Source organism: Solea senegalensis, linkage group LG17 (assembly GCF_019176455.1).
Source record: "Solea senegalensis isolate Sse05_10M linkage group LG17, IFAPA_SoseM_1, whole genome shotgun sequence".
NCBI lineage: Eukaryota > Metazoa > Chordata > Actinopteri > Pleuronectiformes > Soleidae > Solea > Solea senegalensis.
This window is the reverse complement of record NC_058037.1, coordinates 7,897,911-7,918,949: the sequence shown is the minus strand read 5'-3', so window position 1 is coordinate 7,918,949 and position 21,039 is coordinate 7,897,911. Positions and strand designations below refer to the sequence as shown.

At 41.5% G+C, this 21,039-nt stretch overlaps 1 protein-coding gene across 4 annotated transcripts; it reads right to left on the bottom strand.

Annotated features, from left to right (window-relative positions):
• Positions 1 to 1,149: 1,149 nt before the first annotated feature.
• On the bottom strand, positions 1,150 to 20,849 carry dpf3 (D4, zinc and double PHD fingers, family 3). 4 transcript variants are annotated; one of them, XM_044049223.1, is made up of 12 exons: positions 20,755 to 20,844; positions 13,259 to 13,419; positions 11,621 to 11,728; positions 8,647 to 8,780; positions 8,332 to 8,427; positions 8,090 to 8,162; positions 7,568 to 7,609; positions 6,136 to 6,273; positions 5,912 to 6,040; positions 3,418 to 3,530; positions 2,885 to 2,966; positions 1,150 to 2,714 (listed from the first exon to the last, which is right to left on the bottom strand). In XM_044049223.1, exons 1-12 carry the CDS (start codon positions 20,784 to 20,786, stop codon positions 2,647 to 2,649), a joined length of 1,176 nt encoding a protein of 391 aa, XP_043905158.1. In that variant the 5' UTR covers positions 20,787 to 20,844; the 3' UTR covers positions 1,150 to 2,646. The 4 variants fall into 4 exon arrangements, 2 of the variants coding, with proteins under 2 accessions (XP_043905158.1, XP_043905159.1); XM_044049224.1 differs by lacking the exon at positions 7,568 to 7,609 and having other exon boundaries at positions 20,755 to 20,843; XR_006362142.1 differs by lacking the exons at positions 1,150 to 2,714; positions 2,885 to 2,966 and adding an exon at positions 4,550 to 5,030 and having other exon boundaries at positions 3,468 to 3,530; positions 20,755 to 20,849.
• Between the last annotated feature and the right edge of the window lie 190 nt (positions 20,850 to 21,039).

The following is a 21,039-nucleotide window of genomic DNA, read 5'->3' as shown; positions in this document are numbered from 1 at the left end:
AACGTGTCCACATGAAAAAGATGTTGCCAGGCAGAAAGAATGACAGCCAAGTCACTGGAGAAAATTAAAGGGAATCCTGCCTGATTGGCTGGCTCATTTTAAACAGCGACGAAAGCACATTTTGGAAATGTTTTTATTTCAACAAAAAAACTGTAACATTTACTTTAACAAAACACAACATACAATGTGTATCACCCTAGGTGATGGTATCAAATCAGAATGACATCCAAGACATTTTCAAAAGGAAGACACAAAGGGGGTTTGTTACACCCGGCATGAAAAAGCACAATACAAAAACCCTCTAAACATTATCAACATCGTAAATCTATGCTAGCTCATGATTGTCGGTGGAAAAGCAAAGTCAAACACAAACTTACAATAACAAAACACAAATACAGAATGTGGTATCCTGTCAAGGCTTGTATTTTAAGGAGGTTCATTACCGAACGTGCTGCCAAAACGTTTGCAAACTACAAAAAAATAAAGAAATTGCATTGATGGAATTTCAAACACTTAACTACCAGCAAACCACTTACTCATATGACAAAACAAATGCAGAATATCCAGAATAAATCTGATTATGACTACATAAATTACAGTTGTCACATAAACTGTGCCAGCTTCCAGACACACCAGTAAATACTGTACACTTTGGACACAGACAGACTGTTTAACACAGTAATACTTGGGAGAGTTGACGATGATACAAATGCTGCACTGGTTAACTTGCAGCAGTGGTTCCCGAACCATGGGTTTGTAATCTATACTTCCACCTTTCCAAGAAACGTTATGTGAGGTTACGGGTCAGAGACATCCCTGATCGGGACTGGATCGTGTTTCATTGAAGCCAAGATTCCTTTCGGAGTCCAGAAGTACATTAACATCTGCCTGATACTGCCTGTAACTGTAGCTTCTCCTGAGCCACATTTAGTACATACAGTACATAGCCATTCAACCTTGTGACAGCGCTCTTGTTTAAAATCAATCGGCTAAAAAAAAATCCAGGTTCAGTAACAGTCACTGAGGCAGAGCAGAGCTTATCAAAGGGTTATATACTACGCATTGTAGTCATTTCTTGAATGACGCTCTTGTTGTTTCACCTGTGTCTGTTTAACATGATGCAGTTCATGTTTATCTCACTGTTATTTCAGCATCAACTTGAGAAATGCTACTTATTTGCATGTTTGGCTGTGGTGGGGTCATATACCATAAAGTGAACGTGGTCTTCTGTGTTGCCAGATGGGGCCAACCTGGAAGCAACGATGTATTGAATAGCCACCGGGGGCAGCTCCTCTGGTTGCAAAAAACTTCATGGTCTCAATTCATAGTTTCAGGTCTTGTACAGTAGACGATAAGTAAATAATGTTTCATGGGTGCCTGGTTGCATGTGACGTATCAATGACTGACATGGCACTGGTTAAATTGCAAATCTAAAGGCTTCACAACAGGATTTTGTTCTGAAACCAGAGGACTGTGTCCATTTTTACAAACACTCTACAGGTGAGGTGAAGGGCCAGTGAGCTTCATGGTATCCACAGAGTATATGACAGTAAAGGTCTGGGAACCACTGATTTACAATAATAATGATCTCCGTGACAGTAATAATTGACCATTACAGACAAAGCATAAATAGATGTTTCACCACCTATTTAAAGATATGTTAAAATGGTGACCCAGTAACTGCATGAGTACAGAAAACAGACATGGATTTAAATGTCAACATGCTCTAACGGGAATTATAGTCAAGGCTGTTTTATCTCCCCATTTCCTCTTAACATTGGATATAAATTTCACCAAGCTTTACAAATACTGTGTATGGTGACAAATCTAACATTGAGTCTGTCCAGAAATGAAATCAGGAATGTCACTGGAAAGTTTGAACAGGAGAGACTGGTAGTAGAGACTGGAGGGAGAAATTTAAACAAACATCAGTCAAACCCACTCAGGTTCCCCTACTGTAGAGTTGGAACACCAAGTGAAACCGCCTCAGCAGACAGCAGCATGATTCAAATCACACTCAAAATAAGTCAAATCAGGAGGAAAACATCCAGATGCTCGGTCTAAAATGAATGCACACCACGTTAAAGCAGGTAGCTGGTGTAACTTCCTGTGGTCTAGTATAAAAGAGTTCATTGTGATCCATCAGTGCTCTAAATGAAATCCTTATATGTATTTTCAGTTCTTCTCTATAAGCCAAAAACACACTGATGCGCCTGAACATTAAAACCAGTTACAAGTTTCAACAGTCTACACGCACTACACAGAACAGAATTGACTCTTTTTTTCAATCCTGCTTTTGGATTCCTGCCATCTGCTGAGTGGTGAGGTAGAGAAGTGACTGAATGGCCGACCTGCTCTAAGCGGACTTCTGGTTGAGAATACATGATGATGGCGTTCGCATCTGGAGTGTTGTTCGGCCATGAGAGGTAGAGGATTTATGCGCCTCACACAGGAAACTGCCCTGAGCCTGCTAATGCACTGTGTGTATGTGTGTGTGTGTGTGAAGTGTGTGTTTTAATCCGAGTGTGTGTCTAATTCTCTGTGAGATAAAGCTTTTGCTCATATGTGTCAATTACATGTATATGTACAAATATATGTTGTGTGTGTGTGTGTGTATGTGTGCAGTGAAGATGATCCACGACGTCATTATGCTTCTCCATGAGCTGAGGCCTTGTCCTTTAAAAGGTCCAGACACAAGTGACAGCTCCAGGTCCCTGAGAGGACAGAGAGAGAGAATCAGAGGGAGGCTGAAATCATCATTGTCCTTGCTCTTTTTCCATACATAGTCTTTGCTTGTGACCCATCTACAACATACAGTTCATATAATAGTCATTCACTGATGTAATAATAACAACTATATGAGAATGGCTCTTGGCGGCTGTACCTTCTGGAGGCTGGGTCATTGGAGGCTTCAGGCAGTACATGTGGTATCCTCTGTCACAGTCGTCACAGAACAGCAGCTGGTCCTACACAAGCAGCACACAATCAAACGCACGTAAATAAATAAAGTATGAAATGTGCACAAGGGGGTGGAGGCAGAAAAATAAATTGCTCTGTAGATCAATATGTTCTATATTTATGTAAAAATGTGCAAGACAAAAGGCTGACATGGCTGCCAACCCTAACCCTAACAAAAGGTTAATAATACATGACAATACAGCTTTTGTTCAACAAGGAATATATTAAAGAATCACTGAGTTATGATTTCATAATGAAAAATAAAACCTTTTCACATGAACTTAAAAGCATCAGCCTGGCATTAAAGACAGTGTGGTACTGCCAATGACAGGCTGAAGACTGGCTGGTGGAAAGGTCATGGTATTAAAAGAAAACATATCCAATTCAACGCAGTTCAAAGAAAAATAACATTTGGCCGTTCTTTCGAGCCTCCCCTTCCCTCTGCTACAGGACACATACATCATTCTCTGAGGTTCCACACAGGCTGCAAGACTTGCACTCGATGCACTGCCACTGGTACGTCCTCACCGCCTGCATCATGTTGTCCGTGAACTGCAGGCACGTAGGGTGACCTACGAAGGGGCGGAGAGGAGAGAGGAGAGAGAAGAGAGGAGAAGAATGAGGGAAGGGAGGAAAGAGTGGATTTACAAAGCAAAGTCAGATCAAAGGTCAGGTCAAATCTACTGCTGGATCTATTTGCCTTAGTGTTGGCTTCAGGCATTCAAGGCTTTATAAAATTATACATTACACATATATTATGCATACACAGTTGGAAATAAAATTGTTGTTTTTTTTTACTTTAAGATAGGGATTAGTCATTACAATATGTTTCATTCATTCACCCTCTACTGCTTCACTCCCACACTCACACCTACAGTCAATTTTAAGTGTCTAATTAACCTCGGCATGTCGAGGAAACTGGAGAACCCGGAGAAAACCCACGTACACACGGGGAGAACATGCAAACTCAGAGAGGCCCTCGGTCGAACAAGGATCCCTCAGTCTAATAACAACGAGTCTGTGTCTGTCTGTGATTTAGACAGAAGGTTCACACAGCTGTTTAACATTTAGCATCAAGAGCAATCTAGAGACAAAAGACAAGTGATTATGTATGTGAGGAAAAGCTTAATGTGGGTGTGCAGTTGGACAGTATATCATTTCCTCCATAGAGTAAACAATACTTTAAGAATGGTGTTTGCCTCACAATACTGTCAGCAAACAATGATCACAGTTATCTGAGCCACCCCAGGTATCAATGAGCCATGAATCAACCATAATTAAGGATGAAATGATTTATATCTAGACTGGGAAAGCAGCAACAAGTACTGAATATTCCCCAATCAGCCAGTGACTAAAGACAAATGTGAGTAGAATTTAAAGCAGGGAACCAGAAAATATTAACATTTCAGATGATGAGAAATCAGACAACTTGTTTTCATTATTAAAAAACACAACAGCTGCTGTCTGCCTCTCAAATAAACATGGGGAATTAGAATCATTACTGCATTTCCACTCAGCATTTATTAACGTAGGGAAAAAAATGTAGTCCTCAAAGAAAGAGAGGAGCAATTAAGTGCTGATAGGTTCTTACCTCTCGGCTATCTGTCCACGTTCAACCCTCTCCCCTCCACATTATCGGCCAGTATTTTACTCACTTTTCTCTTGTCCAACATGCTTGATATTTATCTTTTATTTATCTGATGACAGCAAGGTCAAGAGTGTGGGGAAAAAAGCCATTGTATCCATATGAGACAAAGTTTTCAAGAAGCAGCCTGCTTTTTTATTAAAAGAAATCCGGGTTGATGTGTCTTCAAGGGGAGCCACAGTAGTCCAGATTTGAGTCCTTCAGGAAATATTTAATGAGAAAGTAATTTTTTGTTGCCACAAGGTTCAACTAGTCACGCTGTCCTGATATCAGCTGTGAGCCACATCATCATCTGATAACAAAATGTCTTCCAGCTCTGCTTCTTCAAAGCCAAGAAATGTGGAGGCCTCGCTGTCTGACACGTTGCCGAACAACTCTTCTAGAGCACTCATCTTTCTCCCATCCTTCTTCACTCCTCCTCTTCCAGCTACCATGAAAACATCAGCGTCAGAGCAAAACAGACAAGGTCCACACACTCACACACTAGCACCGTAGCAGGAAAAATTCTCACTCGCTGAGGTGAGGATCTTAGTCGTGGTTGAGCTGACTTGAGAAATATTGTTTTTTTCTTTTTTGAGATATCCAGCAGTGGCTTTGACTATTCTAAGAACAAAAAGGGTGGGGAAGGAACAAAACATTGCAGCCAATTGTGTAATAAAGCATGAAAACTCAGCAACAAAAGAGTGAAATCATGACATCAAAAAGCAGAAGATCTCACTGATGGACAAGGTTGATAGGGAGAAACATGCAGAATGGAAGCAAGCAGAGGAGCTGATGAATCAATGGAAATAAATGGAATGGAATTGGCTCTCAGTTCTTCTGGTCTACATGGCTCATTGATAACCCACTGAAAATTCAATTGAATTAAATCATCTTAATCATCTTAATCTTAAGACAAAGGCTGGTTTGAACAAAGATGACTTAGGCTGTATTTTGGCAAAGTGGACAGATTTCTATCGTTGTTAACTTTAGTGACCTCGCTAGACTTTGTGATAACGGCATAGTGCGCGTAACAGAGATAAACACTGCAAGAAAGCAAGAAATAAACGTGAACAAGACTGGCTCAAAGGGAAGTGAAGCAAAACAAAACTGAGGTGTGTAACTGACATAAATTAAAGTATCAATCCAGCAGAGAACTAACTTTTAAAAACCTTTATTTATTCATTTATTTAACTAAAGTAAAATGCAATTTGTATTTCCTTAAACAAAATATATGGGCAACGACAAACAGTGATGTAATAATTCTGAGATTATTTTAATAAGAGTGGTATTGAACTAACATGTGGGGATGATTGGTTGGGGACTCACCAGATCGTCCACAGTCAGAGCAGGACACCAGCTCCTCAGCCTGACCCGTCTTCCTGTTGGAGTCCTGGTCCCCCAGGCAGAAGTCACAGTAGTCGTTGGGGATGATGGAACCATCAGGACCCTTCTGAGCTGTCGGTAAATACAGACTTACATACTTGAAGGCATTGCTGTCAGCATTGGGGATAGGATATTTTGAAGGTGTGTGGCTCAAAGTAGCCTCTTACGTTTGTGGTTGTCCACACTCATAGGAGGAGATGGGGTCATCTCTGGTTCTTTCTCCTCCTCGCCCTCTTCCTCTGCCAGGTGAGTGTGGGTGTAGTGGTAGCTCAGGCCAGGCCGGTTCTTGTAGCGCTTTCCACAGACTAAAAATAAAATATTACAGGTCTGTTAGAAATATGTAAAGTCTTTTCCAGAGCCAGTACATTGAACTAAAAAGTCTCCTCAGAATCAGCTTTCAACACTGGCTAACGAAAAACAGATCTGATGAAAAAATGCAGGTATATTTGAACTCACTGTCAGTATTAGCACACTGCACAAATCCAAATAGCAGCATTTCATCGTATAATACCATACCAAACTGTTTTTGCAAGCCCAGTAGTTACTGCGAAGACCTAGAAATGTGTCACAGTCAATATAACATTGAATAGAATTTATGGCAAGCTGCAGTGAGGCGTGTCAAAAGAATCTGCATATTTCAACAAATAATGACGTCTGTGGCTTAGTTTTGTTTGCTGTTTAGTAGAAGTGTAACATTATGTGTATTTGTGCCAAACATGTCCAACTAACTGTTCTATTCAGTTTGTGTTGTGATGCTAAATAATTATAATTCAGATAACGTACGGAAAATCTTTACCGGGACAGAATGGCACAAATGCGCATGTACTGAAACACACTTTCTTCTGTTGTTACTGAACTATGGCCTCATTATTCAATATGCAAAGCATTTTGTGCACTAAAAATAAAATAATCTAGTCTAACATCTCACTACATTTTGAATAAGTGAGGCTTCTTCGCAGTCATTGAAGCTGTTGCCATTGTACACAGTAAATTTTGCAGTGTTAAATCAACACTTAAAGAGTTAATTTCACGCTCTGTCCGAGTGTATTTGGTGTATTGGTGTTAAATTAACTCTTTCCTAGGGGGCATTCTACTCAATCTGTTGTTGTAATAACTCTGTAAGAGTCACTGGACTTTGACACTGCATATTTAACACTGAGAAATTGACTGTGTAGAAGTTAGTCTGGTGTGTGTTACAGTTGTGTTTGTTGTGCAGCCGCTTCTGCCTCAACGTTAGTTGTTTGGGTGTGAAACTACTCGTCTAAATTCATTTGTCAGTGTCAACACTTCTATAATGGCTACATCCGTGGATCACATCACAGCTACAGAGTCAACTAAGAAACATGCATCCCAGATTAGCTGAGCTGCTTCTAAAGCATCATTACAGCACGCAGAGAAGCGTTAGTATCATGCAATGCTTGCACTGTAGGAAAGGATGCCTGCGCTTGCATTAAGCATTGGAAAGCATTAGGAATCTTCAGAGGATTAGTTATCAGTCAGCCATTCCTGCACCAAATGCCCATAAGCAAAAATGCCAATCATAAAGAGTTCATGGAGTCCCTGGAAACTAAAGGCAATCGTGATGACAGGTGCAGATACCTTCTTCAGTCTTTTTTGAGTTATGCTTTTGTTTGTATCTATCTGGAACAGAGAAGACACAAAAGCAAACAATAAAGGAAAGACAGAAACGAGACACAAAATGAGAATGAGAGATCATTTGGTTTGAGGCTCAGTCAGCGTGGATAATCTCTGTCCACCTCCCCATGGCAATCCATTACTGGGGTTTGTTCAAGTACGTAAGTGGCATGCCAGTCAGGTCTGGATTAACAGAACACTCTTTCTTCATGCTGCAGAGGGTTGCTCTTAGAAACAGAAGAGAAGAGGGCTATTGTTGGAAGATGAGAGAAAATGACCTGTCTGAAAGATTGTCTCTGTTTTCTGGTATATGGAGACAGTTGTCCTGACAACACATCATAAAGAAAATCACAATATGATAAAATGTCCTTTTTAATAGCTCTGAGAGGAATGTATTTACCTCCTTGAGCTTCAAGAGTTTGACAGAAACAGCACAAACAAATGAGCGGTAAATGATCGCAAATGACGTTTTCTTCTGCCTCTTACTGTCACAGACGTAAGGTTTATCCTGATCTTCAGTGTTAGCAGGATCTGTCCTCCTGCGACTTGATCCTCTGTTCTGAAAGGAAAATCAACATCAACGACTGATATTTAATCCACCAGTGCTAATGACATTTAACACAAAACACTGCAGACTCTACTTATTAAGTGGATTATCTCATGTTATTTTGTGGTGATTACACCAGGTTCCCACGTGTAAAATCTGTGCTTTCATCTCTGATACTCACTTTGCCTCTGTTTCTGTTTTTTCTCTTCGGAGTGTCCATTTCAAAGTCGTCGTCATCTTGGAAACCGTCTCCATTTTCGTCTGCCTCCAGTACTCTCTACGGAGTGTGAACACAAAAGAGGGAAGGATTCCAGAGTCATTCAGTGTTTTTCTAAAAGTACTGAGCACAACAGGCCTCGCTTGGGTTCACATTGTGTGAATTTCCAGACCAGTTTTCTAGTTGTTGACGAGTTTTGCAACCTGCAGACAAAAGCCTCTGAGGGGGCATGTGATCTACAGGTGCCAATCTCTAAGCAGGCCTTAACAAACACACTACCTGTATTTCCAGCAACGTCTCCTCCTCCTTAGTGATGTTGTTTTTTTTCTCCAGCAGATTGTCGCTCCTGAGTAGGGCCTCCAGGGCTGTGGCTTCCCCTTGGGGCACCTCACGCTTGGGGGCCAGTTCAGCCTCTGAGGAGGACATAGCACTGAAATTAGTGGGATTATGTGGAATTTTTACACTTGGGTGAAAACACCTGGTGGGTTTTTTTCATCCCTGTGTCACCCATGACTGAATTGTGAAGTCACGTACATGCTGGAAACAAAACATGTCGGGAAGACAATAAGTAAACAAATACCTTGATGAAATAAGAATTAAACTGGATTTTTGACCAGCGGATTGAAGAGAAAGACAAGGGCATTTGATTTGATATGGCAGGTGTGTGTATTTGTGTAGAATTTGTAATTCATATTTAACAATTTTGTCTATTGGTTTGCTGACCCGATGAAACATTGCATGTTTTATACATATACACTTTATCTATGAGGTACCTGCAAAACCAGCTTCATGTCAAATCACATCACTTTCAAAGAGCTCAGTTCTGGGTGAGAAACAAGCCAGTTTTAAGTGTAGATGGGACAACAAAGCAAGGGAAACTTGAAAGAGAATCCCGGTAACAGTGACATGGCTGCGCAGCAGGTCTAATAAATGAGGTGCACCAGGTGCAGCGCAGCAAAGGACATGATGAACCAAAGATGTAAAGTAACACCTCTTGTAAGCATGGCTTATATTTCACTCTCTCTTCCAGTCTGTTTCATCTTTCTTTTCGCTTCTTCTTTTGATTTCTGTGGAGATGAACTTGCTTCAGCAACAGCAATCTTTCCCCGTCTTTGAACTCTAATACCACAATGAATACAGAAAGGAAGAAGGGATTTGATATAAAAGGCAGAGTTACAGAGGCTGTAAGACGCATATTGAGCTGCTCTCCCATGTTGTCTCCTCTTTTATTTCCTCTTCTTCTCCCAACAACACACTACACGCCTCCTTCTTCAGCGCTGCTCGCTGTTAACAACCAAATATTTTACAATCAATACCATTTTCCTTTGAATAAGTGAACCTGAGTGTTCTGCCATTCCGAACACACACATGCACACACTCAAATACGGTTAAATCATTTTATATTCCTCCTAAATGTCAAAAGATTGGCACCATCCCCAACTAAACGTCCCAGAAATGTCAGCAAACAGTCCTCAGTTTCATCTCACCTCACACATTTGCTTGAACTTTTTTTTTTAACACACATCAAATTGAAGCTGCAGTGTGTAACCTTTGGTGATGTTGTTATTCTGCCTCTGTTTGGCCTACATGAACAGACACATCTGCATCCTTCATCTGAAAACAGGCTCTGTCAAGCAATATTGAGGGCAGGTCATACATATCATGCTCCGCGCCTGTGAACGGCCACTTCACACGTCCACTTGTGCGTACATGCCAGTGGTTCCATACATTCTTTTTCAGCCTAGTCCTTTGTTATTGTCTCTTTTGACCAAAACTGAGAGTGCAACACCAACCGCAGTGTATAGTGTTGAGCTATTGGAGAATGCATGGGTTAGGGTCCGTGTGGACGACACAGAAATGAGCGGATGATGTAATTTACGTCAGGCAGACACAGACAAGTGGATGTGGAAAGTATGACTTGGCCCTTATCAGATCAGGGAGCATTTGTGTGTATACACTGGCAGCATGGAAGTGTTTATCTTGTCAAACTGCTGACTGTAAAACGTTTTTGGAGCAGTTTCACTTCAGAAACTTTCCATAGGCTCTACTCTACTGTGTTTTCAGTCATACTCTAACCTGTTTGCACTTAAAAGTTACGCACTACAGTTTTAAACAGGGAGTTTATACTGAGAGAGTGTAAAATGGCTGCTGCGGCACAGCCTCCACCCACCCACCTGAGCTGTGGCATTAAAGGCAGAGCCAAGAATCTACAAAAACAAGGAGTTAAGTTCAGGTTTCCAACTCTGTCAAAGTAACCTTTGCGACAGAGCCTTCGTATATCTTCACGCACACAGAAAAAGACTCTCTGCTCAGGAAGCATTAAATAAACACAAAGCATTTCAACTAGCCCAAGAGAGGAGCACTCACATTCCTCTGTCGTGTTATGATAGATATCTGGGCCAAACTCGAGAATTGGATCTCAGAAAAACAAAACTGTAGATTTCAATATTTTTCTACTTGGCTTCAAAGGCTTTCATGCCCTTGCTAACCGCACAGCATATCACTATAGTTTTCTTTCTTTTCGGTTGTTTGCTGGGTGGTTTGGGTGTTTGCAGCTCTTGTGACTTTCTTCTCCTTTTCTCCGATAATGACTCTGTCCTTTTCTTGAAGCTGTGAAGTATTATATTGCATCTGGAAGACAGCGAGGGGGGAAACAATGGTGTGGCAAAGCAGAAACAAAGATCTGACTATATGTCGCCCCTGTATCAGGTTTCTGGGACATTCCTTTGCTAAAATCCCCTATAACACACATATACACGTATGCAGGCATGTATACATGCATATACACATGCACACGTGCACTTCTACCTCATTGGACTCACTTACATTCTAATGGCGCATGGATAAATGATTATAGAGGCCCAGTCGGGGTGCTTCTGTGCTGTAACAGGGAGCAAGAGTCGTGTGTGTGTGTCTGCTGCCAGAGAACAGTGAGAGGAGGCATTGATTCAGGAGAGAGAATGAACCTGGAGACCTGGCGAGAGAGACGGGGCTAACCAGAGCCAGATGGTCAGATAGTGAGCATTAATGCCACTCAGAACACCGAAGGCTCGGTGCAGCAATACCAGAACACTAAGGGCACACATACAAACATATGTGCATACTGCATGTGTGCATCAAAGGGACAGCAGTTTGACCACAGAAACGACTGGGTACACATATTATTTCATGGTCAGTACGGCTGTGGCTATGGCTTTACACTGTATAGGCAAGTCAATGTGCTGCTGGGCTGTGTGTGGGGTTTGTGTCTTACCTAGTCGCAGCTCACACAGGCGGAGCTGGGGATCCAGAGGAGGGTGGAGTCTCCTCTTCTTTCTCCAGCATCGAGCAGGGTAGGTATACATCTGTCCTGCTGCCTGGCCTGAGTAAACACACACACACAGAGAGAGAGAGAGAGTGAGAGGGAGAGAGAGAGAGAGATGGTAAATGTACACACATGCAGACACACAGGCACACAGGAAGAGTTTTAACTACCTTGGGTGAGCTGGACTTTTTGACAAAACCTGCACTGAGACTCCTCCACACACATTCAATCAACCACACGCACAATAGTGCACTTAACATGCGCCAATTTCCGGCTTATGATCCAAAACCAAGCTGTGGTCATATTCATAGGACTGTTTCTCACACAAAGACATGTTTTGGGTTGTTTATCACACGTATAGTATCACTGTTGTTGAAACTTGACATCATGTTGACATTAGCGTTCAGCCACATCCCATTTAGCTCCAATTAATTTAAATAATTGTCAGTATGTCAGCAAACAGGTTTGTTCTAGTTTTTCTCCCCTCTGGTGTGTAATCATATTCTAATCATATTCCTCCCCTAACTTGGGGGAAACATGGGGTTGGGGGTGGTGAGGTTAATGTGTGCATGAGCACAAAAAAGGCAGAGGGAGGGATAAACCCAGAATACATGCATATAATGTTAGTAAGCTCTGCCACAAAGTATAGGGTGTGGCCTGAAGAGCTTTGCATATGAGATGCAGCGCAGTCTATTTGTGTCCAGCACCCAGTAAAGAGCAGATTGTTCCCTTTGGCTGCACAGATGACCCAGATGTGACTGTCAGTCTCAGGATAAATAGGACTAATTACTCGTATAACTCATAAATCACACCATATGCAGAGTGTAAACTCTGTGAAAACATTACATAGTTAGATTTCGCAGTGACTCTACGTCATTTTCCAGGAAATATCAATTACAGGGGCAGAACAGCCCCATTAAAGGTCCAGTGGATAACATTTAGGAGAGCATATTGGCAGAAATTCTACCCATAAGTATCTTCTTATATGTTTTAAAATATAAGTAAGTACCTTATCTAAGGTAGACATGCAGTTTCTATCTGTTATCGTTTATAACTTTATTCTTTTTTATTGTTTTAGTAATTTTTTGTCATTACCGGTAGCTGTAGCTGTTTTTTTTCAAATATTTGTACAGGCTACAGCCACATCAACCCAATATGTAAACAAAGAAGGATAAAATGGCAGACTGAGAGGGAGTGGAGAGAGTTGTGAAAGTGTGTTTACATCCTTTCTGGTTTGCAAAGGTCACTTTAGTTCCCTGATGCTCATGTGGAAGAGAGGTGGTGAGCAGAGGAATTCTGCAGTCTCACCATAGGATGTCATTAATTCTAACACACACTCTTTATTTCCTTATACCATGTCTATGCTCATTTTTGTTGTTGTTGTGATCTTGAAAACTCTAGAACCCAGCAACCTCAAAAGTGACCTCCATGCTGGTGAGCTTCATATGCTTTCCCAATAATTATCTGGACTGTGACAGCCTGTTATACACACAGTTACTCAGTGAACACCTCTTATGATTACACAGAAGAGCTCTAATTTTGATCTTTTGAAATTTTGAAATCTGACACTGCAGTTCTGTTTCTTACCTGGCTGGCGGTGGCGCTTCTCCATCCAGATGTAGCAGTTGTTCTGTGCCACCCCTGTTTGCGAGTCCAGGAACGGTAAACGCACACTGCGCTCGGCACAAAGTCGGGCATTGTAGCTGCGGCAGTGTTCTATGGCCTCCCTATAGAACTGGTCACCGAGCCTGAACACACACAGACACAGAAAGCGGGAAAGTAGCAGATAATAATGTGATTTGTTTAATGCAATGCATCAAGCTCATAATTGTTTACTATAACTGCTTCAATCATTCATCAATCAAAAGTTTCCTCCAGCTAACATTATATTACTGATCCATTGCTGCCTCAGTTTCTGCTTTCTGTATAATTGTGGTAAGTTAATGATAATAACATGGGCTGAGGATGTCATGCTCCGCCTTCATCTCCGCCTACATCTCCTCCTTTCTCTCCTGCATTCAGCTCTGCATGCAATCAGTTCACCTGCGGTGGGAGCACTCCTGCTCCCAATTTAATCATCAAACACCTCTACTTATTTCCTGGTTCTCCTGCCTCTCCTTGTCAGATTGTTACAGACCTCTGTGTGGCAAATGGCACGGCTCTCTTGAAGATATCTTAGTTCTCTAGTGCTTAGTTATTTGCTTTGTTAACTCCTGTGCTCAGAACTTCCTCCCGCGTGCATGCTGCCACTGACGCTTTCCTTCTCTGCCGTCTGGATCTGATCTCCGCCTTCACCTCCGGTTTCTGCATTGTTCATCTGTTAACCCATTCATCAATAAACTGTCAAACTGCCTACTGTCTACGCCTGCCTGCTCTTGGGTCCGGCACCACCTCGGCCCCAACAGAGGAGGCTGAGGAATTGACACAGTCCGTGAAGTAAGAATGAGTAGGCCTCTTCAGTCCCGATGAACAAAACTCTGGTAAAAACACATTTTGAATTTTCTTAGTTTTTTTTCACTTGGGTTGTTGTGCAAAGTCTGGACATGGTGAACACATCAGAAGCAGAATGAAGCTGGGCTGAAAAGGAAAGTGTAAACGGGGGGGCACAGTAAGGACTGTGTGTACAGGAAACAATTATGAGGCATGAGAGGAGAAGAAATATTTAAACATCTTCATCCTGTCAAACTGATAGATGAGGGCTGCTGAATTGAAGTCCACTCAACAGATGGGCTAGACACAGGTACACACACGCACATAGTCGACCAGGATGTAAGCCACTAATAACCGCCACAGTCTCAGTATAGAAGATCTCTGTTGCTGAGATCATGACAACATTAACTCTGCCACAGAGGAAATATCCACCTTCAGTCACTCAATATTTAATTACGTAGCTGAAATCCAGAGAGTACAGTAGAGATTACATAATTCTAATGAGATTTGACCACATGTGACAAAGCTTCAGGAGCAGCTGCCTTAATATAGATAGTATCTTGTGTGTTAAATTTCCAGATATTGTCCTTATTTAAGTGAACATAAAGTGACAGGGAGGTTTTAAAAAAGAGAGAAAGTAAAAGTGCTAGAATAAACCCAAAGCAATATGATCTGCCTCTCTGTTTATGTGCTTCCAAGTTTATCTGCCAGAGCAGAAATGCTGGTGCTGTGTGGATTCTCTACATAGATATGTAAAGAATGCCACGCTGGACAAAGACCAGCACTCTGGTCACACTGAATCTCACAAAGATGTGCAGTGTTTGGGAGCTGCGGGAGCAGCAGAGTGGATGAAGGGAGGGAGGAAAAGGACGGGGGGAAGGGAGAAGACGGACGAGAGGGCAGAGTGAACCAGGTACTGCATGTGAAGGACGAAAGAAAAAAGGGAAACGTTTCAGAAAAGCTATGAAAATAATGTTTAATTTCAGTAAAATTGACTATTTACACTTGTAAATCTGAATTACACCTCAGCTTTTTTGACGTACCATATCTGGACAACGGTTTAAGACATTTGAATCACATGTGATGTGACCACATGTGATGGAAGATGAGGGAATAATGTAGATGTATTCCTTCTGTAATAAGACTGTTCATGTAAATTTACAAAAAATAACTTTGTAGTGATGTCAGAGAGAACAAGGCAGCTGTTTTCAGACTTTATACTAAACTAACATTGGTCTTCAGCATCATGTTACTGAACAGATATGACAGTGGAATCTGTGTCTCTTCTGAATTATCCACTGGCAACAACCAAATGAGCACATTTCTGGAAATGTGGAACTAATAGTTTAGGTATGAATTCATTTTTTTTTTTTTTTTACGAGGATCAACAGATACATCAGGATTGGGTAGTGAAGGACATAAGAAGTCATCCAAACCAAGGACGTCTGTATTTACATCACAGTTTACAGTCCAAATAAATCACAGGTGAAGCAGCAGCAAAGGTTAAAAGTATAGTGCCACAGTAAGTGTAGACTGTGTATAACACATGGCAGTGAACTGCCTGATGCTTTTGTCAGAAGATCTTTAGAAATGAGGAGAGCAGCTGGTGTTTTTGGTACTACATCTTTTTCTTCTTCTTTTTTTTGCAGTATGACAGACTAGCAGTCATAGTGATTTAGTCATGTCCAAATCTCCAGAAGAGAGACTGCCTGTCACATAACTCACATTCCCAGAGGTAAAGTGTTATCTCTGCTGTCACTCTTTGTTCCCTGAACTTAAGCATGTGTGTGTAGGCCAACAGGCATTTCTCCTCATGTGTCTTCCCTCCCTATGTCATCCTGCGTTGCCTATATGTTACCGTCCCATTTCTAGCTACGAAGTGTCTGTGTAACATCCCCAGACGAGCTTCATAAACTCTTACATCAGGAAAGGTTCAGGCCTGCTTGTCTGCCTAATGCACATTTGTCTGTGTGATCTGTCTGTGCATTTGGTTAAGAGAGAAGTAAAGTGAAGTAGTGGGTGTTTCCTGGCATATGTGTGTATGTGCATGACTCTAATACCATCTGTCTATGAGATGCATGTTCTGAGACATACGACGCCCCTCCCCACCCCGCTGAACCCAATTCTGAAGTCTGTGCGGGGCTCGACTGTGTGGCTGATTATAGTGATTTTGTTTATGTGAGTTGATTTTTGCATGTCAGGGAACACATTCCTTTTGGTCAACAGCTTCCTGGTTACTGATGGAATCTGCAGTTGTGGTGTATGTGTGTGTGTGTGTGGTTTCACCACTTTGCAGTAGAGAGGCTTTGTATTTGATGGTCACTCTTATATCATATATCTATGTAAAGAAGAAGTGATGAGTTATTTTATCAACTGATGCTAGATGTTTATATGTCAGTGGAGAGGAGAGGAAAATCCACATGATGTTTTCTGTTTGGCCAGAGAGTTATCCCAAACCTTAAACATAAACCTAACCACAATTCAAATCTTGGCCCTAAACTTAACCAGTTCCTCAAAGAGGTTCTGCCTCATTAGGACCATGTCCTGGTCTTCACGAGGACAGCAGGTCGTGATAGGGTCCCAGTTTATGCCAGAAAAGGTAAACGTACAAGCACACACACACACACAAACACACAATCTGGTTTGAGGACATTGCAATGACTTACATTTCATTGCAATTTAAGCCTAATCCTGACCCAATCTTAACCGTAAAACACATTTTCACCTTAAAATGTAATTAAGACAAGTCCCCATAATGTGACAGTGTAAACAGATTTAGGTTTACACACACACACACAGTGACAACCTAAGAAGCACTTTTCCTTTTCAATCTAACACTCGAGGTTGAGTGGAAGTTCTGTTGATCAGTTTACATGTTTGCGGTCAACCCTCTCTCCATTAATCTTAATCTTACTCTATGTACTTCACATATGGCTCACAGCTCCTTCTCATACTCGCTAACTAGAAAAATGAATAAATGAAAGCACTGATTAGTGGCATAATAAATCACTCTACTGCTCTTTTGATTAGTTGAATGTGACGCATTGTGACACATTATGTTATTGGTGAAATAATCACCATAATTAAATTTGCCAATTTGTTTTAATCACTTCTCATTATCTTTATACGGCATTATAAATGCTACATTCTGTGTGTGTGTGTGTGATTGATTGTCAGATTGATTTGCAGCAACATTTCAGCTGTATGACATTTTAGACCATTTCGTTTATCATAAGTATCCTTTTTGCATTACATTAAAGCAAAAAGTGCTACAGATTTCCAGGAGATGTTGCCATATCAATCATTTTAAAAGCATCTCTGCTCTAAAGTGAAAGCTTCACTGATGGCATATGTCAGAGCATCCGTGAAACCACTTCAGGTCCTTAGGGTCTGCAAAATAAATTATGGGGAGGACAGTCTGACACAGACACAAAGAATTTTTTTTTTTTGTTATTATAATGTAAACAAACCCCTGCGACCCTCCTGGGGAGGATAAAGCATTAGAAAATGGTGGATGGATGGATAATGTAAACATGTTAAGTTTATAAGAAAGAACATAATCATAACTTTGCACAGACACATCTTTGTAATGAAGCTTTTGCAGGTTTGCCTATCAGGAAATACAGCTATTATTATGTGGGAATAGTTTGTTTTTTTCACAAAGATAGTGAGAGGAGATGAAAACCAGTTTGGGATTGGTATAAGTAAGAGGCCCCAAAGGAAGTGCAGGGTAGGGCAACGGCATATGGGCACACTGATATGCTTCTTTGAGTCGTTTAGTAAGCAACACAGTGAGAGGAGGAAGACACAAGCAAAGAGGAGAAGGAGGAGCTAAAGAGGCAGGGTAGAGGAGGGGTCCGATGTGTCCCGGGGCACACACGTGTTCCCTTTCAAACCCTGTCACACTCATTTTCTCTCCCGAGTCACGAATGTGTATAGGCCCATGTGCTCACACACACACACACATGCACGCTCTCTTTCATGTACAAACAGACACACAAAGGGAATAAAGGGGAAATGTACAGAGTGCAGTCTGAGTTGGGGGGGAAAGGGGAGAGCTCGAGCAAGCAGCTGAAAAGGAAACAGTGCTGCAACGGGAAAACCCTGATTTAGATCCTGCTGTTGTTTCACTGTGTGTGATGGTGGGGGGGAGAGACACTGAAAGTGGGTGAGGTGAGTGAGAGCTGGAGACATGCGCTGAACGATAACTCATTTCAACTTAGCATGGGGTAACTAGAGGAAATATGAGAATATGTGTCAAAACAGAATACAAGATGAATAATTTATATGTGAAGCATTGCATACACTCACATCTCACTTATCTGCACATACACACAGGGATATTAGTATTCTCTATGTGCAGAGCAGAGAAAAAGGGGGGACTGATCCCTGCAAGGAGCTTTCTATTAAAAAAAAAAAAAAATGTTCCTGGACATTTAATTCCCCATGTCTGGAAACCATTCCCGGACATTCCCATTCCCTCAGATAGACAAAGGCCAGGGTTTGCCCCTGTGTGCTGAGGGTGTAGTACAAATGTACGCAGTAAATTTAGTCGGGCAGACACCCCACCACAGCTCCCCACCCCATACACACACACACGCACGCACACCCCAACCTCCATCACTCAAGCCAATTGGGGGAGGGGCGCATGGTTGAACAACCGCCCACGCATGTAACAAATACACACAATAAAAACACAATTCCAAACGCACTGACCCTCCTCCCTTGTCCAATACAAATTGTATCCATATCATCTGTTTAAGCCATTCCCAGGAACAAATCATCCCCCCCAAAAATGATTTGGTTCACTGTAAATCCAGACCTAATGACAAGAGAGAAGATAAAAGGACACAGAAATATGCACACACACATAAATCTCTGCATATGAATTACGCTGCTCATTTGAATACTTTTCATGTCAGCTCTTCATTTAGTCCCATCAAACATGGCCGTCTTCCTCTTAATCACAAAGAAGCCTTTGTAAAAAAGAGATTTAAAATAAATCAAGTAAATCTGGATGGTTAAATATGACTGAATGGGTCGAGCGATCCAGACGTATTTACTGCCAGCCTACAAGTGTAATTCATTGTTTAAAGGCTGAACACTGGTGGGAGAGGAGGGCCAGATCACTACGATGTCCTTATTGACTGCACATGATTTGCCGGCCACATCCTGGGGACAGATGACAAGTACGTCCCATTGTTTCAAGCAGACAGTAAACTCACACAACTGCACTGCCTGGAAAAGTAGACCACAACATCATTTCCCATGATGGTAATTCAATATTGGCTCTTGCACTCCTACACACGCCTATACAGTTTTGGACTGTTTCCTTTTATTTATTATGATTTTATTATAGTCATACATGTTTTTCATTTCTTATAATGTATGCATTAGGGGAAAGTATTACCCTATATGAAGGGCAGATGGGGTTCCCACCCTCTATCTTTGCAGACTTTCTTTCTTGACCTCTCATTCTGTCAACAGATGGACCCAGGAAAATACTGGGACGCTTCTAATCTGCTGCTCTACATGCACAACTGCAAAAAACACAAATACACACATATACCTACACTCTCTCTATCTACAGTCTGGTCTGTTTTGCAGTTTTATGCTCACAGGATATGTTTGTGGCAACATTTTTTTTCCATAAAAAGCAGACCAGATGGCATGTATGATGCTTTGTTTAGTTAAAACACTGATTTAAGGTCTTCACAACAGATTTTCTTAAACTGTCATAACTCTGCACATTCCACATGATTGATAGTAAACAACTGCTGTCAGCCTGCAGAGACACAGACAAAAATGTTATAACTATTATTATAACAATTGTATCACTGTTACTGTAGTGTGCAGTGTGTCCTTATTATTTATTCATTTATTATTCAAATGTAGACTTTTATGGTGTTGCTTAGCAGTAAATAATCTTTACTCGCTTTAGGTAGATAAAACTGAACTTAAAGTTACAAATGAATCTCAGCTCATTCACAGCTTGACATATTTTTTTCATATTTGGCGATGTTTGCATATTAAAAAATAACACAGCATAAATTATGCAGATGCGTGGCAGACGTTTACACACATTATTAGAGTGCAGCATCAAAAGTCACCAGATAAACACAGAAACTGCAAGCCCTTACATCACTATTACACGCTGCAGATTTGTCATACGAGCATGAAACAGGGTCAGCATCCGCGATGCTTTGTGTGCATCTGTTTGACAGCACGAGCCGCGCAGTGTCTACATGAGCGCTTTGAGACGCTAATTGTATGAAACGATCTGCAAATGCACGCGTCTCGCACGCACAAAGAGCACCGCGTGCAAAGTTTTCAGTCAGTGCTGTTTTGTAAAATCCCAATGTGGGCGATTTCAACTTTTTCTCGACCAAGTGGAGTGAGATGCAGAGCTTTTTTTTACGCGCGGGCTGTGGACACACTCAGCTGTGCATGCTTTTACACCATGTATCAAACCAGGCAGCCGCACAGGCTGCAGATAACATGCACACAGACACGCGTGGACTGTCCATGACAAAAGTGTTCATTTTGTGCATCATATATGAAAGCGCGTTTGGCCCTATACTGCTCTACAGTGCGGCCAATGCATGCAACTAACGATTTAGTCATTTCATGTAACATTTGTAAAAACTACTCACGATTTTAGAGGATTATGAATGACAGCCGCCATTTCCCTGCAGGACTGTATCGTAATAATCCAAATCTCTGTATAGTTTGGGACCCTTCTAAAAAAAAAAAGAAAGGAAAAAAATGCTACAGCCAATGCAGTCCTGGGCACTGTCCTCCCCACCAATACAACAGCAGCATGCAGGCAGGGGGCGTGGCTTCAGAGAAATCTGTCAAAATCAATGTCTCCGTCTTTAGATTATCATGATCATATGTCTGAATTTACACGAACATCACACCGTTTGTGCGGTTTTGGA